General features: G+C 38.8%; 1 protein-coding gene across 1 annotated transcript in view; it reads right to left on the reverse strand.

Annotated features, from left to right (window-relative positions):
- Window positions 1-23625, reverse strand: part of RAB3C (RAB3C, member RAS oncogene family) — a 129053-nt gene that overhangs the window by 45189 nt on the left and 60239 nt on the right. The window contains exon 3 of the mRNA XM_005532651.2: window positions 18260-18378. Within this exon, the coding sequence (XP_005532708.2) occupies window positions 18260-18378 (119 nt within the window). The remainder of the gene's footprint in view (window positions 1-18259; window positions 18379-23625) is intronic.

Consider the following 23625-nt stretch of genomic DNA (forward strand, 5'->3'; position numbering starts at 1 on the left):
GCAGTGCTGCTGTCCTGATGAAAGTCCACCAGAACTTTATTTCTCAATTCTCTTTCTCCAGAAGAGTGATTCTTACTGTGTTTTTCCTGTCCTTCTTAAATACAGTCTCACTATTGTCTCTTAACTCACATGCCATCCCCTACCCACATTCTTTAGACATTTAATTTGGGCCTCTGATTTTGTAGTCAGGCTTCTTTTTTATATAGCCATCTTACCAAAAGCCAGAGCCCAACCAACCAATCTCCAGCCACCAAATATTCTGGTTTATGCCTTTATGTGAGTAGGAATTAATCAGAAAAAAAAACACAACAAAATTGTCACCTGATATAACAGCAAAGATTCCACCTAATTTTTTTCATGTCTTTTGCTTCCCCTCACCCCACCCCAATTTCTCCCCTTCTTTAGGTGCTAAACAAAACCAGAGGATATTCCCAGTATACTTCATTGCTTGGGCTTAGAAGCAAATGAAATACTTAATGGTAAGGTATTTACACATTCTTTACAGATATTCTCTCATTTCCTTAGATTCCTGAGATTTTTTTATGAATGCAGAATTCAATTAAAAGTAATAAATCATGAAATTGCAATCAAAGGAAATGCTAAGAATGCTGATTAAATGCTAATTATTAAATAAATAATACTCCAAGCATTCATATTTTGCAGGCACTCATTTAAGAAGGATTGGCTGATTCCATCCTTGATGGCCTTAGTTATAGCTGAAAAAGTAAAAGCAAAAGGTATTTAAGATCTGATTTTTAAATCTGGAGGACTTCAGCTCTCTCTACACCAGGCTTTTATGAGTATGGAACTGGCCATGACCATGAAAAAGAAAAAATAAAAAAGGAGAGCAACCAATGTAATGAATCAATAGTCTTCAATTAAGTCATCCTAGGAAAGTGCAACAACGCCTTCAGCATAAACAAAAAACTCCAGAAACCAATACAATGAAAAATGAAGGTTATGAAATCTCTATTGAATGATTGACTTAATAATGCTGAAAAGTGAATCCAAACATTTTTGTTATTAAGTTCTTCCCTTCCCAGGATTCTCATGCAGAATGTACTGAGTTTGTTCTTTTGTTGAAATATTACCACATAAGAAAGCAGTGTCACTTTTCTGGGAGTTTTTAATTAGTACTAATATAAGTAATCCCTAATAAAAAAAGCTTAGATATATTCAAATATCAAAATAGTTACTTTATCATGCCATTCACATTCTTATGGATTTTACTGCTAGAAAATTACTCTTTTTTTGCAAAATTGAGATCAAGATTTTACTCCAAGCTAGTCCAAGTCTAGAAGAGATCACTGACTCTGTTTGACTATTAAAAAGTGAATAAGCATAGAAAATACAGAAATATACTATATATGTATATACATCACAGAATAAGGTAATCATTTGAGTATTCTATTGAACAATAATCAGTCTACATTTTAATTCACCTTGACAGGTCTTGCAGCTTGTAAAGCTTAATTTTTATTAATTTTCTCCAATATCTTTATTAAATAAATCTATAAACCGGTTTCAATATACTGTATATATTGGTGAGAATGCTGCACACCAGAAGATTTTTGCCTTTAGAAAGGCAAAGATCACCTGCAGGAAATAAAATTGTGACAGGCATCTGTGCAATCTGTGGGGTACTACAATAACATCTTAATCCAACATGTGCATACAGTGCAACTTACACTACAAAACACTACATCAGTTCTTTCTGTCTGGGTCAGCTGCAAGAGAAGCTAGCAAACTCTGTTCTGGGGAATAAGGTAGCTCCAGATGAGGAAGCTTTAGTCTGGAAGCCATACAAGCAAACTTAAACATTTCCTCTGTAATAGGACAATGGGTTAGAGAAGACAGCGTCCAGCTGTCCTCACTTTGCAGACCTCATGGAAATACGAACTGCAGTAAGCTACACACAATTTAACACAAGCCTTTGTGTTCATCACCTTTCAGTAACTCATGGGATGAACAGTAGTACATGAAGCTGTTCCCTCAAAGCAGTGTGTGTTATTATTGCCCAAGGAGAAGAGCTGACAATGTTCTTACAGCAGGGAGCTGCCCAGACAAGTGGGGATAGCTGTGCTTTTCCTGCACTTCTTGGATAACACAGTTCTCTGTTGTTTGGAGTTTTGCTTTCAAAGTGCCTAATAGCTGTCCATACTCAGGAAACAATTTTGTGGAGAAAGGACTGCCATTATCAGCTTCTGCCTCGTGGTATGAATGTACCAGATCAATATTGAAATACTCTAGTCTTTTGTTGCATTGTTTTCAAGATAACCTTCACACTTAGGAAAGCAAACTCCAGAGATTTATTATTTAAAAAAACAGACTGAAATGCAAAAAGTCTGTATCAGAAACTTTCCAGCAGTACAAGTGTTCACAAGTGGGCTCTGGCAGACTTTAAGGAAAACAGAACAATTTCAAGACTTGTTTAAACATATTTTACAAATCTACTTCTACTTTATGAAGTGTTCACAGCCTTCAGCATTCTTCTTCCTAGCAAAAGCCTTTTTCCTTCCACCTTTGCCCTTTCCCACAAAGACTTTCACCAGTTAATTGAGGAGGGGATAAAACCCATTTTTGGAAGATGCTTCTCAAGATGTTGGTGTTCTGGACTCAGGAGAAAAACTAGCACCAACAAAAACAGAGGATATGGAAGATAGCCAGAAAACAGTGGAAAATTATTTTTAAAGTGATATTATAGAGACCAAGGAGGGAAATCAGCGTGAGGGCATGTATGAATTATATAAAGATCAATAACAGAAATACCAAACAAAGACAAGCTTCCAGCAACCATTCCACAGTGATTTTAGTGTGTGAGCCTGCCTGCTTCATCCCAGTCACAGTGGGTGCTCAAACTGCCTCATTCCACAGCTCTCACTCAACTCTCTCTGATTAATAGCATTTTCTGCTTCCCACAGGTCCCTGCAATATCTCCCACAGATCTGTGATCTCCATTCCACTGCAAGTACTGTGGCCCTCAGCAAGAATTTCTGCCCTTTACCCGCTGCAGAATCTGGCTTGAGGAAAGCTCAGAAGGATGTCTGGTTGCATTCCAGTTCTTCTCTACAAAAAAAGCCAAATAAGCCTACTCTTCATTGTTAAATACCACTCTGGATTAACATCTTTGCTTCTCCTTGGTTGACTTAGAGGGCCTATTTCTTTTTTCAGATGCCTTCTTTAAAAACTTATTTTCTGTCCATTTGGGATTTTTCCATCTCCAAAAATGAGATAGGGCCTCAGACCATTCACTTTCTCTGTCTGCACTCCCTCTTTTCTGAGAAGATCAGCATCACTTTTTGGAATCTTAAAGAGAATCACAGTTTTGTCACTCTCTTCCACAATTCCCTTCTTCCTCCTCCTGGCACACTTCAAATAAAGCTGACAGGACTTGTAAGCTCTTGTAAGCTCTGAATAGATTTCCTTGCATGACTTTATTGGGAAAGAGAGAATAGAACTGGAAATAAAACAAATTCAGCTTTAGCTCAAAGCTTGCAGTTTAGATAGTCTCATAACACAGCTTGTAACACATCCCAAACTTCTTGAAAATATGTGTCCTGAGAGTTCTCACTTTTGGGAAAGCAAATTGAAGACACCTAATTAACTATTTATAGTTTAAAACCTTAACTTAAATGTGAGGAAAAGATTAGGTTTTGGATTTTTAATAGCCCATTGGATTGGAAGATTGGTTTACTATGGTAGATACTATGAAAAGCCCTTTAACAGCCTCAGATAAATGCAGACTTTCCCTCTAGCCATCATACCCTTGCTTTTGTTTATATATCTAAGCTGTGACTGCGGTAACTAATTCAGTAGAGTTTCCATGGAGATGAGAAAGTAATTTTAAACACCCATGACTTTCAGAATATAAATCTCTCTTAACAGATATTGTATTAGTTGCTAGAGGCAACATTTCCTAATCATTCCCAGTTACTTCTCTATATTTTGTAATCTACTCACTCAAATATGCATAGACAACAAAACTCTGAGAAGATTATAAAAAACAAAAAAGCATTTGTATTTTAGATGAACTACCAATACTGATTTCCCTTGATCTATGAAGCAAATGTCTTTAAATCTGCTCAGAATTGTGACTTTAACTTCTGTGCAAAGAATTGAGCATTTCTAGCTTAAAAGCTTAGAAAATATGAAGATTAAAAAGGATGTACTAAATAAGGAGAGAGGCAAAAATGGATAATTTCAATTTATGCATCTAAAAATACAATACAAAAGTAATATATTATATATGACTTCTACATATATATATATATCACATATAATAAGGTAAATGCTTATTCTTTTTCTCAACTTTACCACAGCTTACATAAACAATTTTAATCTATGTATTTATTTTCCTTTTTTTTTTTAAATTGTAAGTGCAGATTTCTTGTCATTGAGTCTTAATGGTGTGTTTGCTGATTCTCTCCAAGCAAGCAAAACAGAAAGGACTGATACTAAATATTACATCAAAGGAAGGTTTGCATTGCCATCCATTCTGCCTGGCTCATATTTTGTTCTCTCCCTTTCTCCCAGAGGCTGTAACACTCAGTTCTGTTATACTGAAAGGACTAATGCTAAATATTACATCAAAGGAGGGTCTGCATTCCCATCCATTCTGCCTGGCTCATATTTTGTTCTCTCCCTTTCTCCCAGAGGCTGTAACAGTCAGTTCTGCTACTTCCTCACTTGTAACAAGTGAGCCGTAATACACAGGCTCCTCTCACTGACCAGCACAAGAAACTGCTAGTCTTGCTCTTTTTTCAGAATTGTTTTGACGCAGAATGTGCTTCATGCTTTTCCTTTATTTTTGCTTTCTCTAGTACACTTTGCCTCTGCTAATGTATGAGAATTTAATGTGTTCAATTAATAAGGATTTGTTAAAGAGTTTTTCCCTCCAGGAACAACAGGAAAAAAACCCCACCTCATGACACATGAGGTAGTGACAGATGCTAATTCTCTTGCTTAGTGTACATCTTCATGCCTTAAGATTTTAGCTTCTATATTTTTCAGATACTGTATTGCATTAGCGTGTAACTCTGAGCTCCATATAGAGTGTTAGTAAGACCTCTTTGCATTTTGGACAGACAAAACAATCCTTGTAATCCTGAGAACCAAGAACACCCTCTGCCTCAGGCCCCAAAAGTGTAAATAAAAGTGAATTTGGGAAGGGGGGGGAGTGAACTGGGGATATATGACTTCATTACCTGAAGCTATAATTGGAGAATTAACCCCTGGTATGCAAATAGACCAAATTATATCTGTCTGAAAAACTCATGACCATTGTCCATATTGGGTGTAGCCCCTTGGAGAGGCTTTGTGTCTCCTTAAAAGTACCTGAAGGCCCTTCATTAAATATAACTGCTTTTAACTTTTTAACTTTGGCATCTGTCTCTAGGTAAGCCCGTTCCAGGCATCAGCTAAATGGCCCATTTTAAAAAACAAAATTGGGGATATCATGCAGATATGGAAAAATTGAATAGGTCATGCAGATTTGTCTGTCCAACTGGGCCTGAGATCAGTTTTGTCAGTATTATGGTTTTCCAAGGGAACTGTTCTGTATGAATTGCTTCTTAATTGATATAACATTTTCTTTTCTCTTGCTGTGTACAAAGCACTGTAAATAGAGATGTATCATATGAGTGGGAGAAGGCAATTGAAGATAAAAAAACATTGATTTATTCTTCTCCTTCGAGTTCTTCATGATGTGAACCTATGGCAGAGCATGTTTGCTACGAGTAGAGGGAAGCGAAGAGCTCAGGAAAGCCTTCCCTGCTGTGAACAATGGACAGGTACAGCTTTTCTCATGTTGTCATGGGGAATCAACTTTTAGTTTGAATTTTTAAAATCACAATGGTATCAAGAAAGAAGAAAGGATAAAGTCACCAATGTCTATGGCAGAGTTAATACTAATCTGCTGTGCAGCAGTATCTGCTCTTCCAAGTTTCCTTGCTGCTTCCCAGAGTTGTGCACAGACCAATGCCTTCTACTTCCCTCTTCCCAACTCAAATAAAACTATACCTGTTAGCCTCCTGCTGAAGCAATGATGTAGAGATTAAATACTTCACTCATGTTATCACTGAGCTGTCACTGCCTGAACCTAGCCCTAAATTGCTGAAGCAATGCATGCTGCATCGAATCTCAGGGACAACTGAATAACTTTGCAAGAAAAATTTGAATGCAGAACTAAGCACTGCACCTTGATACGGAGGTATGGATGAGGCAATTTAATTTATGTATTGGAAACATTGTTATTCCAGACTCTCCCTGGGACATATCAGATTGGTCACAGGTTTCTGTGGTGCTGCACTATTTTCCGAAGGCAACTGGTGGCCAGCAACAGAGAAGGATTAAAGCAGAAAGATACTCCCTTCTCTGGTCCCTATGGGGTATTTTAACACCATTTTGTTACCTTGAAGGTGCAGTTTTTGTTGCCCATTCTGTAAATGTATCTCACAATATCTGGATAAATTCAGCTTTTAAAGTAAGTTTTCTGCTAAAATATATTTAATAAACATCCAAAATCTTGGCCCAAATGGCAGGCAGGCTTTCTTGTCCTACTTAAAGAGAATGTAATGCCTCTTGTATTGTGGGAAATACAAGCAAGCATCAGGTAGCAGTAGAAATTTTAACTTGGAATGAAAAGATTTTTTCCCTTCCTTTTCCTTAATTTATAGTGAATAATAAATTCATAAATCTACCAATTGAAATGTTTATTTGTCTTTAACATGCTTTCACCTGACACTAAGAGGACAGACAAGTTTTTTTAGGGATCCTTGGCAGAATGATGATGGTACTAAACTGTAGTTACAATTAAAGCTTTATTTTCTAAATATTTTATTAATTAAGAATGTTATGACTAGCATAACACAGCACTACAAATGAAATTAGGAAAAAAATCTACTTAAAAAGGGGGCTGAAAACCTTCATTATTAAGCATTCATTACAAATGCCTTAGTTTAATGGTCAAAGCCTTGCAATGTTCTGATGAAAGACAATCTCAATCACCTAACTAGCATTTGGATATGCCTTGAAAATAACCACTACCAGCAGGTTACATTGTTGTGTCACTTTGTAGTTTATGTTTCATTACAAGAAATTAACAGCACTTTTTGACCAGGGGGATAAATTTCAATCGAAGTTGTTTTACCCCCTCACATATACACTGTATCTCACATAGCTAATATACTTGCACAGCTGCCAAGGCTTGACACTTGAAACAGGGCATCTTGAAATCATGTGCAGAGGAAAGGAGGGGAGAGGGAGGCAGAGGTGAGAAAGTCCATAAGGGAGAAAGACTCAGTTAAACTTCATACTGCCCACAAAATTGTACACTGCTTTACTACTGATTCACACAGTCTTGTTTCTTTGAGATTTTGAACAAAAATCATCCTGGCAGCATGAATGAAACTGCAGTCTTAATGATACTGAGATATCCCAACCCACAGAAGATATCTGCAAAATTTAAACCCCAAAGCAACAGATCCATCAGCAAATCTCAAGCTTTGACTGTGGTAGAGGGATCATGATATGTCTCTGAAGAGTAACAGATTCAGAATATTAGAGTACTGAGAAAAGTGGATAATCTGCAGCTTCAGATGAGAGTGGAAACTGTTCAGACACATTACTGTCACTGATTGGACTCCTGTTGTTGGCTGGAAGCAGAGTTTTCATTTGGGAATGCTGAGCAACTGTATAACTCTGTCAACATATATTCACAAGGAGATAAGAAGAGTGTATTAGTTACTTCTCAGCCAATAAAAAATATTATTGTCACAAGATTTTATTACTTTTATTACTAACAAAAGTAAACATTGTGAGCGGATTATAATATACTAGGGTTTGTTTCTTTTACTATTGGCAGTTTATAACTATAAAGTGGACAGACTTGCTAAATATTAAACTCAGCATTTCATATACCTTCTTTAGCATACTATTATATTCTACCAACCCTAAGTTTGTTTATCTTTCTGATAAATGCTAGTAGCTCACCACTAGCCTGTCAAAGGTATTTTCCACTTTAACCTTTCAAAAAATAAAAGCATTATCATAGGAAAAAACAGATAAAACTGAAAATCTCATTAAGAATACCTTAGCATAATCTAATTAATGGATGGAAGTTCAGCACAGCATCATTCAGATACTTATCTGATCATCTGGTTTGCTTTTATTCACTTCAGTGATCATATCTGAAGTAGAGCAGGATGTGGTACAGATTGGAAGACACCTCCTTTATTGACACCTCCTAATTCTCTGAATGGCTGAATATTTATGTTACCTCATCAACTGTACAATAAATCTCCACAGTGAAATTTCCAGTCCAACAAAACAAGTTTATGGGGATAGTTAAGCCAGAGCTCTCCTCTTGCCACATGTATGTAAGAGAGAGGCATAATTTCCTAGTTTGTCATGTTTTCCCAGATAATCAGACAGACCACCACATTTCTATGACTGAGGAAAAGGGTCTTAGGAAAGGAGTGATGCAGCTATCTTTACCACAGACCAGGTACGAAAGAGAGAATAAATCAATCCCCAGAACTTCAGCCCTTATTTGCAGGGGTGATAGGTATAGAGAAGGTGCAGCCGCACTCATAATCTAGCAGCAAGACTGCAGCTGGTGCTAACAAGGAGACTGCAATGTGGTGGTAATGGCTCATGTCTAGTTATGGTCAACAGCTGCCCTAATCAACTAGCAAGCCAGCTGACACATAGAGGTATGGATATACAAAAAGTTATTTAAGCAAATTAGGTCCAGTGGAAGTCAAGGGTGACTTAATCCTGAAGCATGTTGTTGAGACAAGCTCCATTGAGGAGCTGCACTCACCAGTTGGTGACTGAGTAGGACCTGTGTGTGTGATTGCTGTCAGTAACTTACTGACTGTAATGCCTGAGCTCAGAGGGAAAAGAAAGACACAGTACACCCTGAGGGAACTCTGTCAGTATTTACTCCTCTTTCTTAGAAGAACTCCCACTGGCAGCATTAGTAGGGTTTGATGCACCTGAGGACAGCTGAATGGACACCCTGATATGGGATGGCTGTCTAGTATCTAAGAAAATGTCACGTCTACAGTGAAGGAGGTTCAAGGGAGCAGTGCTTCTACAGAAGCCCTTAGTCCCACAACAAAATGAATGAAAGGAGCAAGTGTGAGTAAGAGCTAATAGGACCAAGGACCACATCCAAAAAATTTCTGTTCCACAAACGTGTTCTTTCTATGGTTTAAGAGCATAAAAATAGAAAAGAATGACAAATGCCATAAAAACATCTGTCTTTCCTGATCTACTGTTATAACGCATGAATTAATTTTTGGACAGTAAACCTACAGAAAACATTTTCTCATGAGGTTTGTACTTTTAAGTCAAAGGTTTACTATTTTCAAACACAAACCACTTTGATAAGCATTTGCAGAAATTGCTATTTGTAACATGCATATTTAAATTCAGGGTTTAGTAGGATGCAAAATAAAAGTATCTTTATCAAAGCAAGTAGTTCAGGCTAGAGTGATGTTTAATCCTAACATCAAATGTTATGAAAACCTTTAGAAAAAAGCCTTTAGAAAAAGAGGTGTTTGTCCCTTTTCATGGAGAGTTTTCCTAAAGCCATGCATTGGCAGAGTCAGTGATAAGAGAGGGTAATACTTTATGGCATGTACAAAACTTTGAGTCAGCAGTGCCCTGGCAGCCCTGGGTGCATCAGGCACAGCATCGCCAGCTGGGCATGGGAGGGGACTGTCCTGCTCTGCTCTGCTCTGCTCTGCTCTGGGGCAGCCTCTTCTCAAGTGTGGGAGCCACAATATAAGACAGATATCAACCTATTAGAAAACATCCAAAGGAGGGACAAGAGGATGGAAGTGAAGCCATATGAGGAGCAACTGAGGTAATTTGGTCTGTTCAGCCTGGAGAAGACTGAGGGGAGACCTCATTGTGGTCTTCAATATCTTCATGTGGGGAAGACGAGGGGCAGATACTGATCTCTTCACCACTGTCACCAGTAACAGGACCCAAGGAAACATCATGACACTTAATCAGGGGAAGCTTAGTTTATCAGGAACAGGTTCTTCACACAGAGGGTGGCAGAGCTTTGGAACAGGATCCCTGGGGAAGTGATCATACCACCAAGCCTTACAGAATTGAAGTGTTTGGACAATTCTGTCAGGCACAGGGTTTTATTCTTGGGGTGTCCTGCACAGGGCCAAGAGAAGGACTTGATGATCCTAAGTGGTCTCTTCCAATTGAACATATTCTATGATTCTATGACTTTATGAAATATTTGGGATGACAATGTTTTTCTTTGGTCTACCGTGAATGATCTTCTGAAAAGTATAGAACTGTTGTGGTGCATTGTTGTACATTATATTTGATTCAATTACATTCTTTATTGTTAAGTTGTCCTCCACCACATTAATAGTTTAGTCCCAGTTGTGCTCTCCTAACCCAGTTGCCAATCCACCCTTACACCTGCCCCTTATTCCTGACTGGTCCCTCTTCCCCCTCCCATTAGGTTGTCAATCCTCCCTTGTGTCAACCCCTGCCTGGACTGCCCCCTTTGGAATTCCCCTATTCCTCCAAGCCCCATTGGCCCATGTGCCCCACTCTCCTCCCCTGGTGTTCCCCATTGGATTATGTATTCTGTGACCCCACCTTGTGCTCCTCCCCTAAGTCTTCCCTATTGGTTTATTTTGTGTAGACTCCCCTTGCTCCTTCCCCACACCTAAGTTGCTGTACCCCTGTATCTTTTGTCTTTACTTCCTGGAACCTTCAAGAGAATAAATCCCTTTTGGAAGTCACATGGAAGACCTCTCCCTCATCCTTGCTCCTGCCCTCGATGCTGGACAGCCAGTGTGTAGAGCATAAACCCTAAGTTGCCCTGCTTTCCAGGAGCAGCCCACTCTTGGCTCAGTGCTGGGAGCTGGCTGGGGAAAAATCCAGCTTTGTGTCATAGAACCGTAAAAAAATCCCCAAATGATCTGTTTTCAAGATTTTCTCTCCATCCCATACTAAATACATGCTTCTTTTCTCTGTTAGGAAAACTCAGTTGCAGTATGTGCTCCTCTTCAAATACCCAGGGCTGCGCCCTGTCCTTCCATTTGAAATGTGGGGATACTGTTTTTTTGGTATGTTGGGAGGCACACTGTGGAAGACACTGGAGCAGGTCTTAAAACTGGCAAGCATGTGGGCAGTTTGAGCTAGCACCAGTTTAGCATTTGTGAAACAGAGTTTGATGACAGACTTGAGGGACAAGATGTCACCCTAGAGAACTGTTTGATGTATGCAATTTCCTACAACAGGAATTCTGTAGCAAATTATGAGTGAAAAATGGCTAAGAAAACGGATCTGGAATACAGAGTTCTAAAACATTTCTTCCACCAACACTAACTTTTTTACAATTTTTTTTATAATATTTTTAAATTTGAAAATTTATTTTTCAGAAAAAAAATCTAGTTTTCACTGGTCTTTGTACTAATGAAGATAAAAGTGAAAAGAATTTTAGAATTATTTTATGCATAACAAAACTGCATTTTCAATAGAAAGCTTTAAAAAACGAAATGGTAAATTTCATGTAATTGCAACTACTATCAATACTTCAAATGGCAAAACCCGTTTTTGTTATATTTTGTCATAAGTAACACCATTTCTCTTGCCCCTTACCCATTGTGCAGATGAAAGACTTAGAAATGAAAGGATAATATCAAACCGTGATAAATTTCACTCTTTTTTTCACAGCATATAATTTGCATGTATCTTGTTTTAAGTAGGAGAATGACATGAAATTATCCACCAGTGTGCAACTCCTTGCTCCTCAGTGGCTGAAAACTATGAATATGTCAAAAGCAACTGAAGGGAATCTGCTTAAATACATGTTGGTATCAAGCACAAGTTATTTTATATCTATGTGTGTGTGTGCGTGTGTGTGTGTTTCAATATAAGTTGTATATACATTTAACACTGTCTGCTCCATCTGAGTATTTTTTCCCAGCTGGCTCAAAGCTATGTGGCTGTGCTGAGGTTGCTGGCAGCCCCGTGGCAGACACTCAGCCTGTGTTTAGGTCAGCAGTGGGCACAGTGCCGCCGCGTCCAGGTAGTGTCCCCAGGGACAGGACTCCCGAGGACACGCGTGGGCGCTGACATGCATGGCACGTGTCTGCCCTCTGTGCTGCAGGACCCCATCAGCTGCTGCAGGCAGCTCGTGCTTTGGCAAAGGAGGCTAAATTTGCCTAAAGGCACCTTCCAGATTTGTTCCCTGGTATACAGCACAGAATGGATTTTTCTTAAATGATAGAACTAGGTTCAGTGTGGAGAGGTAAAAGAGAAGTAGCCTGTCTGTATATCAAACTTGTTTGAAGCATTAACATTAGACTGAAGTTTTAGATGTAGAAGGAAGAAGTTTTGAACTTCCTTTGAAAGAAGGAAAAGTTCCTTCTTTTGAAGGAAGAAGTTGAACATATGCCCTTTAGAAATGTGTGCAGCAGTGCTGACATTAGCTTAATGGCTTAGTTTGCTTTGAGGACTCCTTACATTTGCCCATAACATGCTAACATCCTTTCCAGTTTGTTTTTTTCTTTTCTCCAAGTGACTATTAAAAAAAATGCCATTATGTTTCCCATTATGACAGAATATATAAATACCCAATTTCTAATGCACTGTAGCTGTAACTGCCAACTTCTAGTTCAGTTGAGGTGTTGAATGGACAGAAAAAGTTCAAAGAAATGAAAGAATTTTTTCACTCTGTTGTTGCAGAATGACAACTACTACTGACATATCTAGTAAATCCAGTAGCCAAATGCCATGTGAAAGTGAAAACTTTTGTATTTTTCATGCTTTAATTCTCAGTGTTACCTTGAAATGATAGTAGCATAGATTCTGTAAGGTTCTATTTTAAAGCCATCAAAATGATACCCTGAATAATTTAATCAAGATATGTATATCACAAGAACACAGCCCTTCACACCCCACATATATTTCTAGTAATGGCTAAAGTAATACTGCACAGCTCAGGATGTGCTCTGGTGTTATCTTACAGCATTTTGCGTACGGTCTTTGCCTAGACCTACTTTTCAATAACTACCTCCCATGTGTTATGGGCACAGATGAAGAACACAAAATCAATATTTAATTATGTTTTTAATTTTAAATTAGATTAGTTTTCATGCTGTTCTGAGTATATTGGTCAGTACTAAATTCTGCAAATAATTTTTGTCTAAATACAGAAGTAAACACAGTGATAAGGTTCTTAAAATCACAAATTGTCTGCTGGGAACTGAGGCTCTGTCAAGTCATAAAACAGTATCCTCTGACAGATAATTTCTTCTCAAAGATAATGGTCTTGAGCAGTCTGCAGCAGGGGAGAAGGGGGCAGTTAAAATGACACTTTAGAAAAAGAAAAAAAAAAGTAAGAGTAGTACTTTTCATGGTGAACTCTTTAAGAAGATGTGTAACCATAATCTTTCCAACAGGGACATTAAAAAAACATACATCATATAATTTTTCACAAATGCTAATTTTTTAAAGGGTGAGGGTAATCAAAGTGTTTCCTAGCATACTTTCCTACCTGCTCCCATAGACCTCAGCCAAAACTGCAGGAAAAACTGATATTGTACACCTTGACAGGTTTACAAAACATAGATCATCAAGAGCTCAAAGCCTCTTAGACTCCTTCAGCCTTATGTGTTTCCTGAGGAAGCATCCCTGAATCTGAGATTTCAGCAGTGTGAAATTCTCAGATGTTAAATTCATGCACAAGGGACCCCTCTACATCAGTGTCTTCAGCAGTCACCAGACTGTGATAAAGATATTTCTGGACAAACATTTGCAGCTGGGACATTTTCAGGTGCAGAGGAGCAACTTAGAGTGAGTGTAAAAAAACTATAATACACCATGTGCTCTATCCCCATCCATCCTTCAGACCTAGAGAAGTTTCACATCTAGGCTTTCAACCTGGAACATAAAACTTCTGCCTTTTAGATCATGTTTTAGATACCTGCTGTTTCTGACCTAGGTAAGATACTGCATAAGAAACATGCTGAGTATAAGGTTATTTCAATTCCTTCAAATTAAGTCATTAGATGTCTAGAAAAGTATTTGTAAAAACAGGTTTAACTTCAACTCAGACATTTATTTCCCTGGAACTTCTAGAACACTGTGACACTACAGCTGAACTAAAAAATATTCATTGAGGGGGCTTTGAGCCACTCTCAACTTTCACCTATTTCCCCTTAAAATTTAATTAGAAGGAATTTCTAAAGAAAATAGATCCCATTAGGTCACTTTCTTGAAACATTTGGATGCTGTCTTAAGAATTCAGCTAAATGGGAAGATCTGGTTATTTGGTTATACCCTTTTTCTACTTTAAAACCCAGGCAAGCAGAAAATTATGCCCTACATCTGATTCCTGTTTAAAGGAAATACATCCATTCCCAAAATCTTCACCTTTTTAGGATGGCATGACCAAAGTGCATTAAGCTATTTTAAGGTAAACATCTTGCAGCATTAGCTGCATTGCTGAAAGTAAAAGCCTCTTAGTAAAGGCAGCTTCAGACTCTGAGGAGAGTTCCGTAGGAGAACTGCTGAGTCAAAGCCTGTTTATCTGCTGTTTTTGCTAGCAGACAGACTTTCAGCACAAATGCACTCTCTCTGAAATCATGGCTGCATACTACATATATAGGTGCTAATTAGATAAAATTATGGATACTGAATTTTTTAATGTAAAATGTTAATAGTAACATTTGTTACTGAATTTTTCACAGCCGAGTAGATTTATGCTGAATTAGATATGAATCTAGAGGTACAACCATTATTCATCTATATCTGTAGTTAAAAAACGAAAAATGTCAGTCATATTTCAGGCTGCAAGAAATACCTTTTAATACAAAAAATCTTCCTAACACACATTTTAAACCAGTCCTTTATCCAAACCTAAAAGGTACCTGTAGATTTATTGTTCTGACTGCAGTGCAGTTTCTAGATCAAGTCTTGAAGCTGATGTGATGTGATTTGAACTTGGATTTGACCTGTTGTGCATATATGTGAAATGGCACTACTGCTTAGAGAGGCACATTTATCACAGAGAAAAGCACTTTCAGCCCCAAAAGAACTTAAAATCTCCTGATCTCTCCTCCCATAACTTTCAGAAAGACACATACCTGCACATAGCCATGCCTGCTTTTCTGCAGCATTGGTAATTGCAAGTTTTCTTTAACTTTTCTCACATTCAGAAGCAAGCTGTGCAATTACTATCAAAATTGAAGCCAGGGCTGATCAAAATTAATTATGAGCTGTGAGATGGGAGTAATGAAAAAAAGGAAGAACAGAAGAGCAGCAACTGGGCTTATGACATTAAAAATACAAATAACAGGCAAATCTATGTCTTATCCTGACAAGTGAGGCACTCAGCATATCTGTCATTCCTTTCATCATGCAGATGACTTCTCAGTAGCTCTTGACACATAATACTGCAATCCCATCTTTCCACCAAATTTCTGTAAAAGCTGTCAACTCTTTGTAAAACGTCTAGATAAAAATGATTGAAAAATCATATTTCATAATAACTCTATTTAAGAACTCCATAGCTTTTAAGTATTTTCTTGCTTCGTTTTACGGTGACTTTCTTCTTTTTAATTAGCATGAAGCCTAGTTACTTTTTACCATGAGACAAAGAGTGCCAAACATAACAGATCTAGGAGACTGGAAAACAAACAGGTGGAAAAATTAATAATAAGTACTTATATTTACACTTGCTATAAAAGAAGTCTTTGTGTTAAGGAAAGAGAGATAATACATGGCATGCCATCTGGTTTGCCTGAAGATGGGACAATGAAATTTTCAGATCACAGCTGGTCCTAGATAAGGCATTATCAACCCAGTGCTAGAACAGAATCAACCCATGGACAATGAAAAGCAGGGCAAAGCAAGAAAGTGCTTCATCTGGCAGGGCCAGGAAGCAGTGCCATTGTCTGTCACATCTGCAGGTTCAGCTGGAAGATTGGTGTACTCCTTGATTCCCTGTTTTTGTTAAACTTCTGCAGCAGCATCTATGAATTAACACTTCCAGCTACCTTCTGTTAGGTAGGAGACTGCTTCACACTGTTGAACAGAGCAGTACTCAGAAATGTGTAACAGCAGGTACTTACACAATGTTTCCAGCTTGTACAACATGGGCAGAACATCTCTTTGTCATAACAACTCTCAGGGAGCAAAGGTTCCTTCCTCTTGGAGTATCAAACAGACTCTACTCGGACACATCCAACTGTCCAAAGATAGTTATCCAATTTATACTACTCATGCAAGCTTATAGATTCTCTTAAAAATTGAAGGAGTCGCTCATAAGAGCAATTTGGTGTACAGGCATACAGACAACTTGATGGAGAAAAGATGGGACACAGTCTGGAGTTGCCCCTTTCCCCTGGAGAACTATGAATGACTACATCCCTGGTACTTACATGCTAGGCAACCCAAGATCCTATTTCACTGCAGCAGAGTCAAGCTAACGTTTTCAGTTATTATTTTCAGAGTGATAAATGATGAATCTCATCTTACACAGACTGAGAAAAATTCCAGGTGTTGAGAGGGAAAGTGCTCCATGGGTTCTGTCACACCTTCTACCACAATAGTAAGTAGAAGAGTATGGCTGAACAGTGCCAGTACTCCAGGTGGGGATACTGGTATCAGCAGCTGAACATGAGCCAGCAGTGTGCCAGGTGGCCAAGAAGACAAATGGCATCCTGGCCTGGCTCAGCAATAGTGTGTCCAGCAGGAGCAGGGGGGTCATTCTCCCCCTGTACTCGGCACTGGTGAGGCCACACCTGGAGTTCTGTGTCCAGTTCTGGCCCCTCAGTTCAGGAAGGATGTTCAGCACGTCCAGAGGAGGCAACGAGGCTGGTGAGGGGCTTGGAACACAAACCCTGTGAGGAACAGGTTAGGGAGCTGGGGTTGTTTAGCCTGGAGAAAAGGAGATTAAGAGGTGACCTTATAACTCTCTACAACTTCCTGAAAGGTAGCTGTAGTCAGGTGGGGGTTGGTCTCTTTCTCCTCTTTCTCAGGCAGCACCTGACAGAATGAGGGGACACAGTGTTTAGCTGTGCCAAGGGAAATACAGGCTGGATATTAGGAAAAGGTTCTTTATAGAAAGGGAGATAAAGTACTGGAATGGTCTGCCCAGGGAGGTGGTAGAGTCACCATCCCTGGATGTGTTTATAAAAAGATTGCACTCGGTGCCATGGTTTAGTGGAGGTGTTAGGGCTGGGTTGGATTTGATGGTCATAAATGTCTCTTCCAACCTAGTGATTCTGTGATTCTGTGAAAGAGAGAAAATTCTTTTTCTTGGATGATTTAATGCTGTGTAACAATTTCTGTTAAAAACAGGCAGTACAGCATCACTACTTTCTAAGTTTGAAACATGTTTTTGACCTTTTCTGTCCTGAGAAGAGTACACACCAGAACACATCTTAAAATACATTTTAAAAAGCCAAACAAATATAATGAACAAATTACACAAACCCTGAACAAAATCCTCTTTCAAACCCAGTTGTCCTGTGGATACTACATGTAAGAGAGCATGTGGAACACACATGACAAATGTTATTCGTAACACTCAGAAAACTGCTGGAAGGCTCTTGTATATTAAAATAACTCCTAAAGGGTAAAAAATATCACTGAGGGAAACTCTGGCTTTCCTTTTATGTTAGCATTATTTTAAAAAGCTTTAGATTGTCTGGATGCTGACCGACCCATGTGTGATTAAAATGCTATCTCCGTGTTTTTGGAGACATATGGACATTCATGTAACAGCAGGTAATACAAGTTCCAGCCATTCCAGGGGTTCTGCTGTTCTGACAAAGTTTGCTCATTTTAACATTTGATTCGCAGGACTGACAGAAGAATGTATATCCAGCTACAGATAAAAAAATTAAAAAATGACCCTCAAACATGGTATCACATTTTTTTCCATAAAGTATGGGAACACTTTCTGGTATCTTAGCCATTAGTCTCCACATTAGCATGTTTCTGGTTTTAGTAGCATCAATAATGTACATGAACTGAAATTACAGAAAACACAATGGTTACAATTAATTATATGCAAAAAAAATTTAAATATTCATTGTCTTTCCTGACTGAGAAACCACCCACCACCATATATTCAGGTAGAGGAAGCCTGAGCATTTTATCTGAAAATAAGTTTTCCAAAACAATTTACACTGTCACAGGAGATAAGTGATACCACACATACTCTCTGAGCATTTATTTAATGTAAATTCCAATTTTTACTTACCAATCCTGCACAGCATTGAAAGAGTCTTCATTTGTGATGTCATACATTAAAATGAAACCCATTGCACCCCGGTAGTAAGCTGTGGTAATTGTTCTGTACCTCTCCTGGCCTGCTGTGTCCTGAAACAAAAATAAACAAAATTTTTACACTGCACATAAATTGACAATTTTTTCTTTTTTTTTTGCTTTTACAGAAAGAAAGCTCTGGAAATAGGAGAACTCTGCATTGGATCATAATAGGAGGGACATATCAATTCTGTCATGAGGGGAGAGTGGAGAGCAGCAGAAAGCTTGGCCCCCTGTCAGTCCACATATCCTGTCTCATTAGTGATTCATTTTATTCACCCTGAGAGCTGGGTAAGAACTTCCTCTTCTGCTCCTGCCTTGTACCTTCCCAGTGGGACAGAAGTAAAATCTGGATAAAATTCTGGAACAAAACAGCATCCTTAAGACCTTCATTACAAAAACAGAATGGTTCCTGAAGCCAGAAAATATCTTGAACAAAAAGGCAATGTCTAATTGTTCTGCTCTTGTGATTTTAATCCACAGGTCCTTATGTCAACAAGCATCAACACACCTTTCTGCTAACAGGGAAAAAAAAATAAAAAAAAAAGACAAAAAAAAGACTGTATGTCAGTGCTTTAAAAACAAGGATCATATCTGGCAATAAAGAAGAAATTTGCTATCAGTCCCTTACCTCAACCAGTTTTCTACCTCATCTTAATTAACTGTCTTTAAAGCAATAAATGTAGAAATATAAATCTTATCTCCTACTCCTTGCTTTCCTTATTTCTATTCAACTTTTCAGGATAGCAACTAGCTTTTAATATATTTAATGCAGTGTCTAGGATGGTGTTTAGTCTAGGGAAGACTAGCAGCAAATCTCATTAATACTTTTATAATTATAATATAAATATTTCACGACAGGTGCCAAGAGGACGGTGCCAGACTCTTTTCAGTGGTGCCCAATGACAGGACAAGGAACAATGGCCATAAACTAAAACACAAAAAGTACTACCTCAGCTTGAGGAGGAACTTTACATTGAGGGTGGCACTGGAACAGGCTGCCCAGGGATGTTGTAGAGTCTCCTTCTCTGAAGACACTCAACACCCACTTGGATGTGTTCCTGTGTCACCTGCTCTGGGTGACTCTGGCTTGGCAGGCATTTGGATGACATGATCTCCGTGGGTCCTTTCCAACACTAAGTATTCTCTGATTCTGTGATACAACCACCTATGTCTGCACTAAAACTGAGACACAACAGCAATAACTGAAATACAGGAAATGCATAACTATTTCATGTTCTGGCATACCTGTTTAATATTTTTAAGCCATTAATATTAATAGCATTACAGGAGACATACGTCAGTGCAATCCTATAATTAATGGGTCATCTGTACATATTTAATTTTAACAAACTTTGAAAAGTAATATAATTATTTCCAATTTTTTTTAATAGCTAGGAAATAGATTAGTTTTTATCTTTAGATTACAGATAAATCTGTTTAATTTACCTTCCCACAAAGAAGACTAACCAGTAACAAACATATTTGATATGTTTTCTGAAATAGTTTCTAGGCTAGAAGTACTTCCTTCAAACAAAAGGACTCAACTGTTAACTCCTGTGAACGTGGGCCTCCATTTTTACATATGTATTCATTTCATAATCTAACAAAATAGGAAAAGGAGATTTTACTTGCAACAGAAAACCCTTTTAGATTTAAAAAAAAGGAAAAATCCAAGGTTTTAATGGTTTAGGTTTGTCAGTTTGTGTTTCCTGGCCAATGTACCAAACAATGTAGTGGGTTTTAGCACTGGCTAAAATTACTAGTGCACTTACTCATTTCCTGCTGTGAGATATGTTTTAGGAGGAGGAAAATCAATGAGCAGGTGGATCGGGCTGCAAAGATAGAGGTGTCAAAGATAGACTTAGATTGGCAACACAAGGGAGAGTTGTTCCTAGCTCGATGGGCCCATAATGCCTCAGGTCATCAGGGAAGAGATGCCACCTATAAGTGGGCACGAGACCGAGGGGTGGATTTAACCATGGACAGTATTTCCCAGGTTATCCATGACTGTGAGACGTGTGCCACGATCAAGCAGGCCAAGCGGCTGAGGCCCCTCTGGTACGGTGGGCGTTGGTCCAAATATAGGTATAGAGAAGCCTGGCAGATTGACTACATCACACTGCCCCAAACCCGCCAAGGCAAGCGCTAGGTGCTCACGATGGTAGAAGCCACCACAGGATGATTGGAAACTTACCCTGTGCCTCATGCCACTGCCCGTAACACCATCCTGGGACTTGAAAAGCAGGTCCTTTGGAGGCATGGCACCCCTGAGAGGATCGAGTCAGACAATGGGACTCATTTCAAGAATAACCTTATAAACAGCTGGGCTAGGGAACATGGCATTGAGTGGGTGTACCATATCCCCTACCATGCACCCGCTGCTGGAAAAGTGGAGAGCTACAATGGACTGTTAAAACTACCTTGAAAGCATTGGGTGGGGGATCTTTCAAAAGTTGGGAGCAGCATCTAGCAAAGGCCACCTGGATAGTTAACCAACCAACCGAGCAGGCCCTGCCCAGTTTGAACCCCTGTAGATGGAGACAAAGTCCCAGTGGTACATGTCAGGGGTTTGCTAGGGAAGACAGTCTGGATCAATTCTACCTCGAGTACAGACAAACCCATCTGTGTAGTTGACTTTGCTCAGGGACTAGCTTGCACGTGGATGGAACAACACGATGTACACCTCAGGGAGATCAGATTGTTGGGTGAGAACTATGTGTAAACATCACTGTTCACTGAATGTCACTGCCCTTGTCTGTATATATGTCTATATGTGTATATATATGTATATGTTTAATGTATGTGTTTGTAGAGTTAGGATATATATTAGTTTTGGTAATAAGTTGACAATATGGGGATAAGGTATGGAATGTCCTGGGGTGACTTTATGATGGCGGTATCCCCAATCGTCTGTTCTGCTTATGCTGGATGTTAAGTTCTGCATAGGACTGGTTCTGAGAGTGAAGGGGGGAAAGAAGCTGCAGTTTGTTTTCAGAAGTGGCACTCACTGCCCCGCATGCTGCTCTGCAGTGTTCACAGTCTGCAGCATGGACAGACAGAGGGACAGAGCTCTCTCCTTTGCTTTTTTGTTAGTTTTTAGCTAGCTGAGGCAGAGAAGTTCCTTGTGGCTTTTCTTTTTTCTTGGATCTGTTCAATCTGGACTGAAAACCCAGAAAAGCCCTGGGAGCTCACGCCTGTGTCCCACAGGGCCTGGGCTTTGGCACTTTCCAGCTCTGGAGGGACTGACAAGAGACTGAGCAAACTGAGCTACCCCATGACAAGGACTTTCTGGATTTGCCATCTCTTTGAACAGCAGGAGGTTTTATTGTTAAATATTATTCATTTCTTATGCTTGTAGATACTTTGATTGTTAAATAAATAGTTTTCTCCACTTTGTTGAGCTCCACATTGGGTTCCAACAAATGTATTTGTCCTGATTTAGGGCAAATTTGTGAGAAAACCACTGAATCCCCTCCAGAAAGCAAATTCAGGTCCCCCTGAAAACTGGTTCAAGAAAATATTTCCTTGGAAAAAAGTGGAAAAAACTGTTTATTTAGCAAGCAAAGTATCTACAAGCATAAGAAATGAATAATATTAAAAAATAAAACCTTTCGCTGTTGGAGAAGATGGCAAATCCAGAAGGTCCTTGTCATGGGGTAGCTCAGCTTGCTCAGTCTCTCCAGGGCTGGAAAGTGCCAAAGCCCAGGCCCTGTGAGACACAGGTGTGAGCTCCCAGGGCTTTTCTGGGTTTTCAGTCCAGAGCAGGTTTAAACAGATTCAAGGAAAAAACACAGTCCAGGGAGCTTCTCTGCCTCAGCTAGGTAAAAACTAAAAGCAAAGGAGAGCTCTGTCCCTCTGTCTGTCCATGCTGCAGAGAGAGCAGTGCAGAGCAGCATGTGGGGCAGTGTGTGCTGTGTCAGAACACAAACTGCAGCTTCTTCTTCCCCGTCTTTGCTCTCAGAACCAGTCTTGAAGGTGCAGAACTTAACATCCAGCATAAACAGAACAGACAGCTGGGGATACAAACATCATAAAGTCACACTGGAACAAAAGTCATTACTGAAACTAACAACATTAGGTGGAATATATGATTCCTGTTCATCCTGGATTACAGTAGCTGCTGCTTTGATGTAGTTTCAGTGATTCAGGACGGAAAGCTAAAGTGGTTAAACTATAGCAGGTCTCATATGAAGTTAGGTTACGTCCTTGTGGGAAAGGCCAGACAGACCTAAACTTCTTCTGCTTATGCTTTGAACTGGCTGAGCCTCTGCCAGCTGCGGTCTGGAATTTGGAAAACTGCTCCCAGATTTTCTGGTGTGCCTCAATATTAAGATATTGAGATATTAAGATGTGCACTAAGCCTGTGCATATTTCATTGGTGAAAAAAAGCTTTACTTTCATTTTTTTTTTGTTTGTTGGTTTCATGTTTGGTTTTGTGGGGGGTCTTGTTGTTGTTGGTTTCATTTATTTGATTTATTATTGGACAAAATATCTCCGAGAGACAGAAGTAAAATATGGCCCACAGCAAGCATTCAGCCTGTACAGAAGAGAAAGAATTTTGAAACAAATTTTACCAGTCTATCTGCTTGGTTTTTAGTTAAAGACATGTTTGATTAGTATGTATCATAGTGTGACAAGCAGGAGGCCACTCTTACTGAAGACAATCTTATTTTGCTCTGAGGGGTTTCCACTGAAGCCCACCTGCAGATAAGAGTGAAAAGCCCTAGCAATAAAGCCATTAGTCAATGATGCTTTCTGTCCAAGACACCAACTATTTTCTGTGCAGTGTAAAGCCACATAGGGTGGGCTTAGGAACTCTTGATTATAAAAATAAAGAATGAAAATAAAAAATAAGTTCAAAGGATCAAAATCAAAATGAAAGTTCTTAAATAATTTTACACAAAGGAGCAGAAAACTGCAGATAAAGATCCAAACACTGATTTTGGGACAGAAAACGTTTGTCTAGACCCAAGCAATGGATTTGTGTCAGTTAGGGAAGGAACCAGGTATTTGGAGGTGTTCTCAAATTCTAATTCATAATTCTAAAGTCATAGCTAATGCTATGTTAATAGGATGATAAAAAAGGTTTTCTAAAGTGATATGTCAGTATACATGACATAAACTGATGACCATTACATTAGTTCCAAATATAGATAATCACATTCCTCTTGGTATTATTTTATAATTACTTGCTATGAGAAATCAATTAAAAATTTAATAGGCCTAATGCAAAAGTTATGCAGTAAAGTGTTTATGATTATGTAGGAAATTAACCCAAATATAAAGAACCAATATGTC

This window comes from Pseudopodoces humilis, chromosome 4, assembly GCF_049639895.1.
Source record: "Pseudopodoces humilis isolate 2021_Gansu_Grassland_sample_001 chromosome 4, ASM4963989v1, whole genome shotgun sequence".
Classification (NCBI taxonomy): Eukaryota; Metazoa; Chordata; class Aves; order Passeriformes; family Paridae; genus Pseudopodoces; species Pseudopodoces humilis.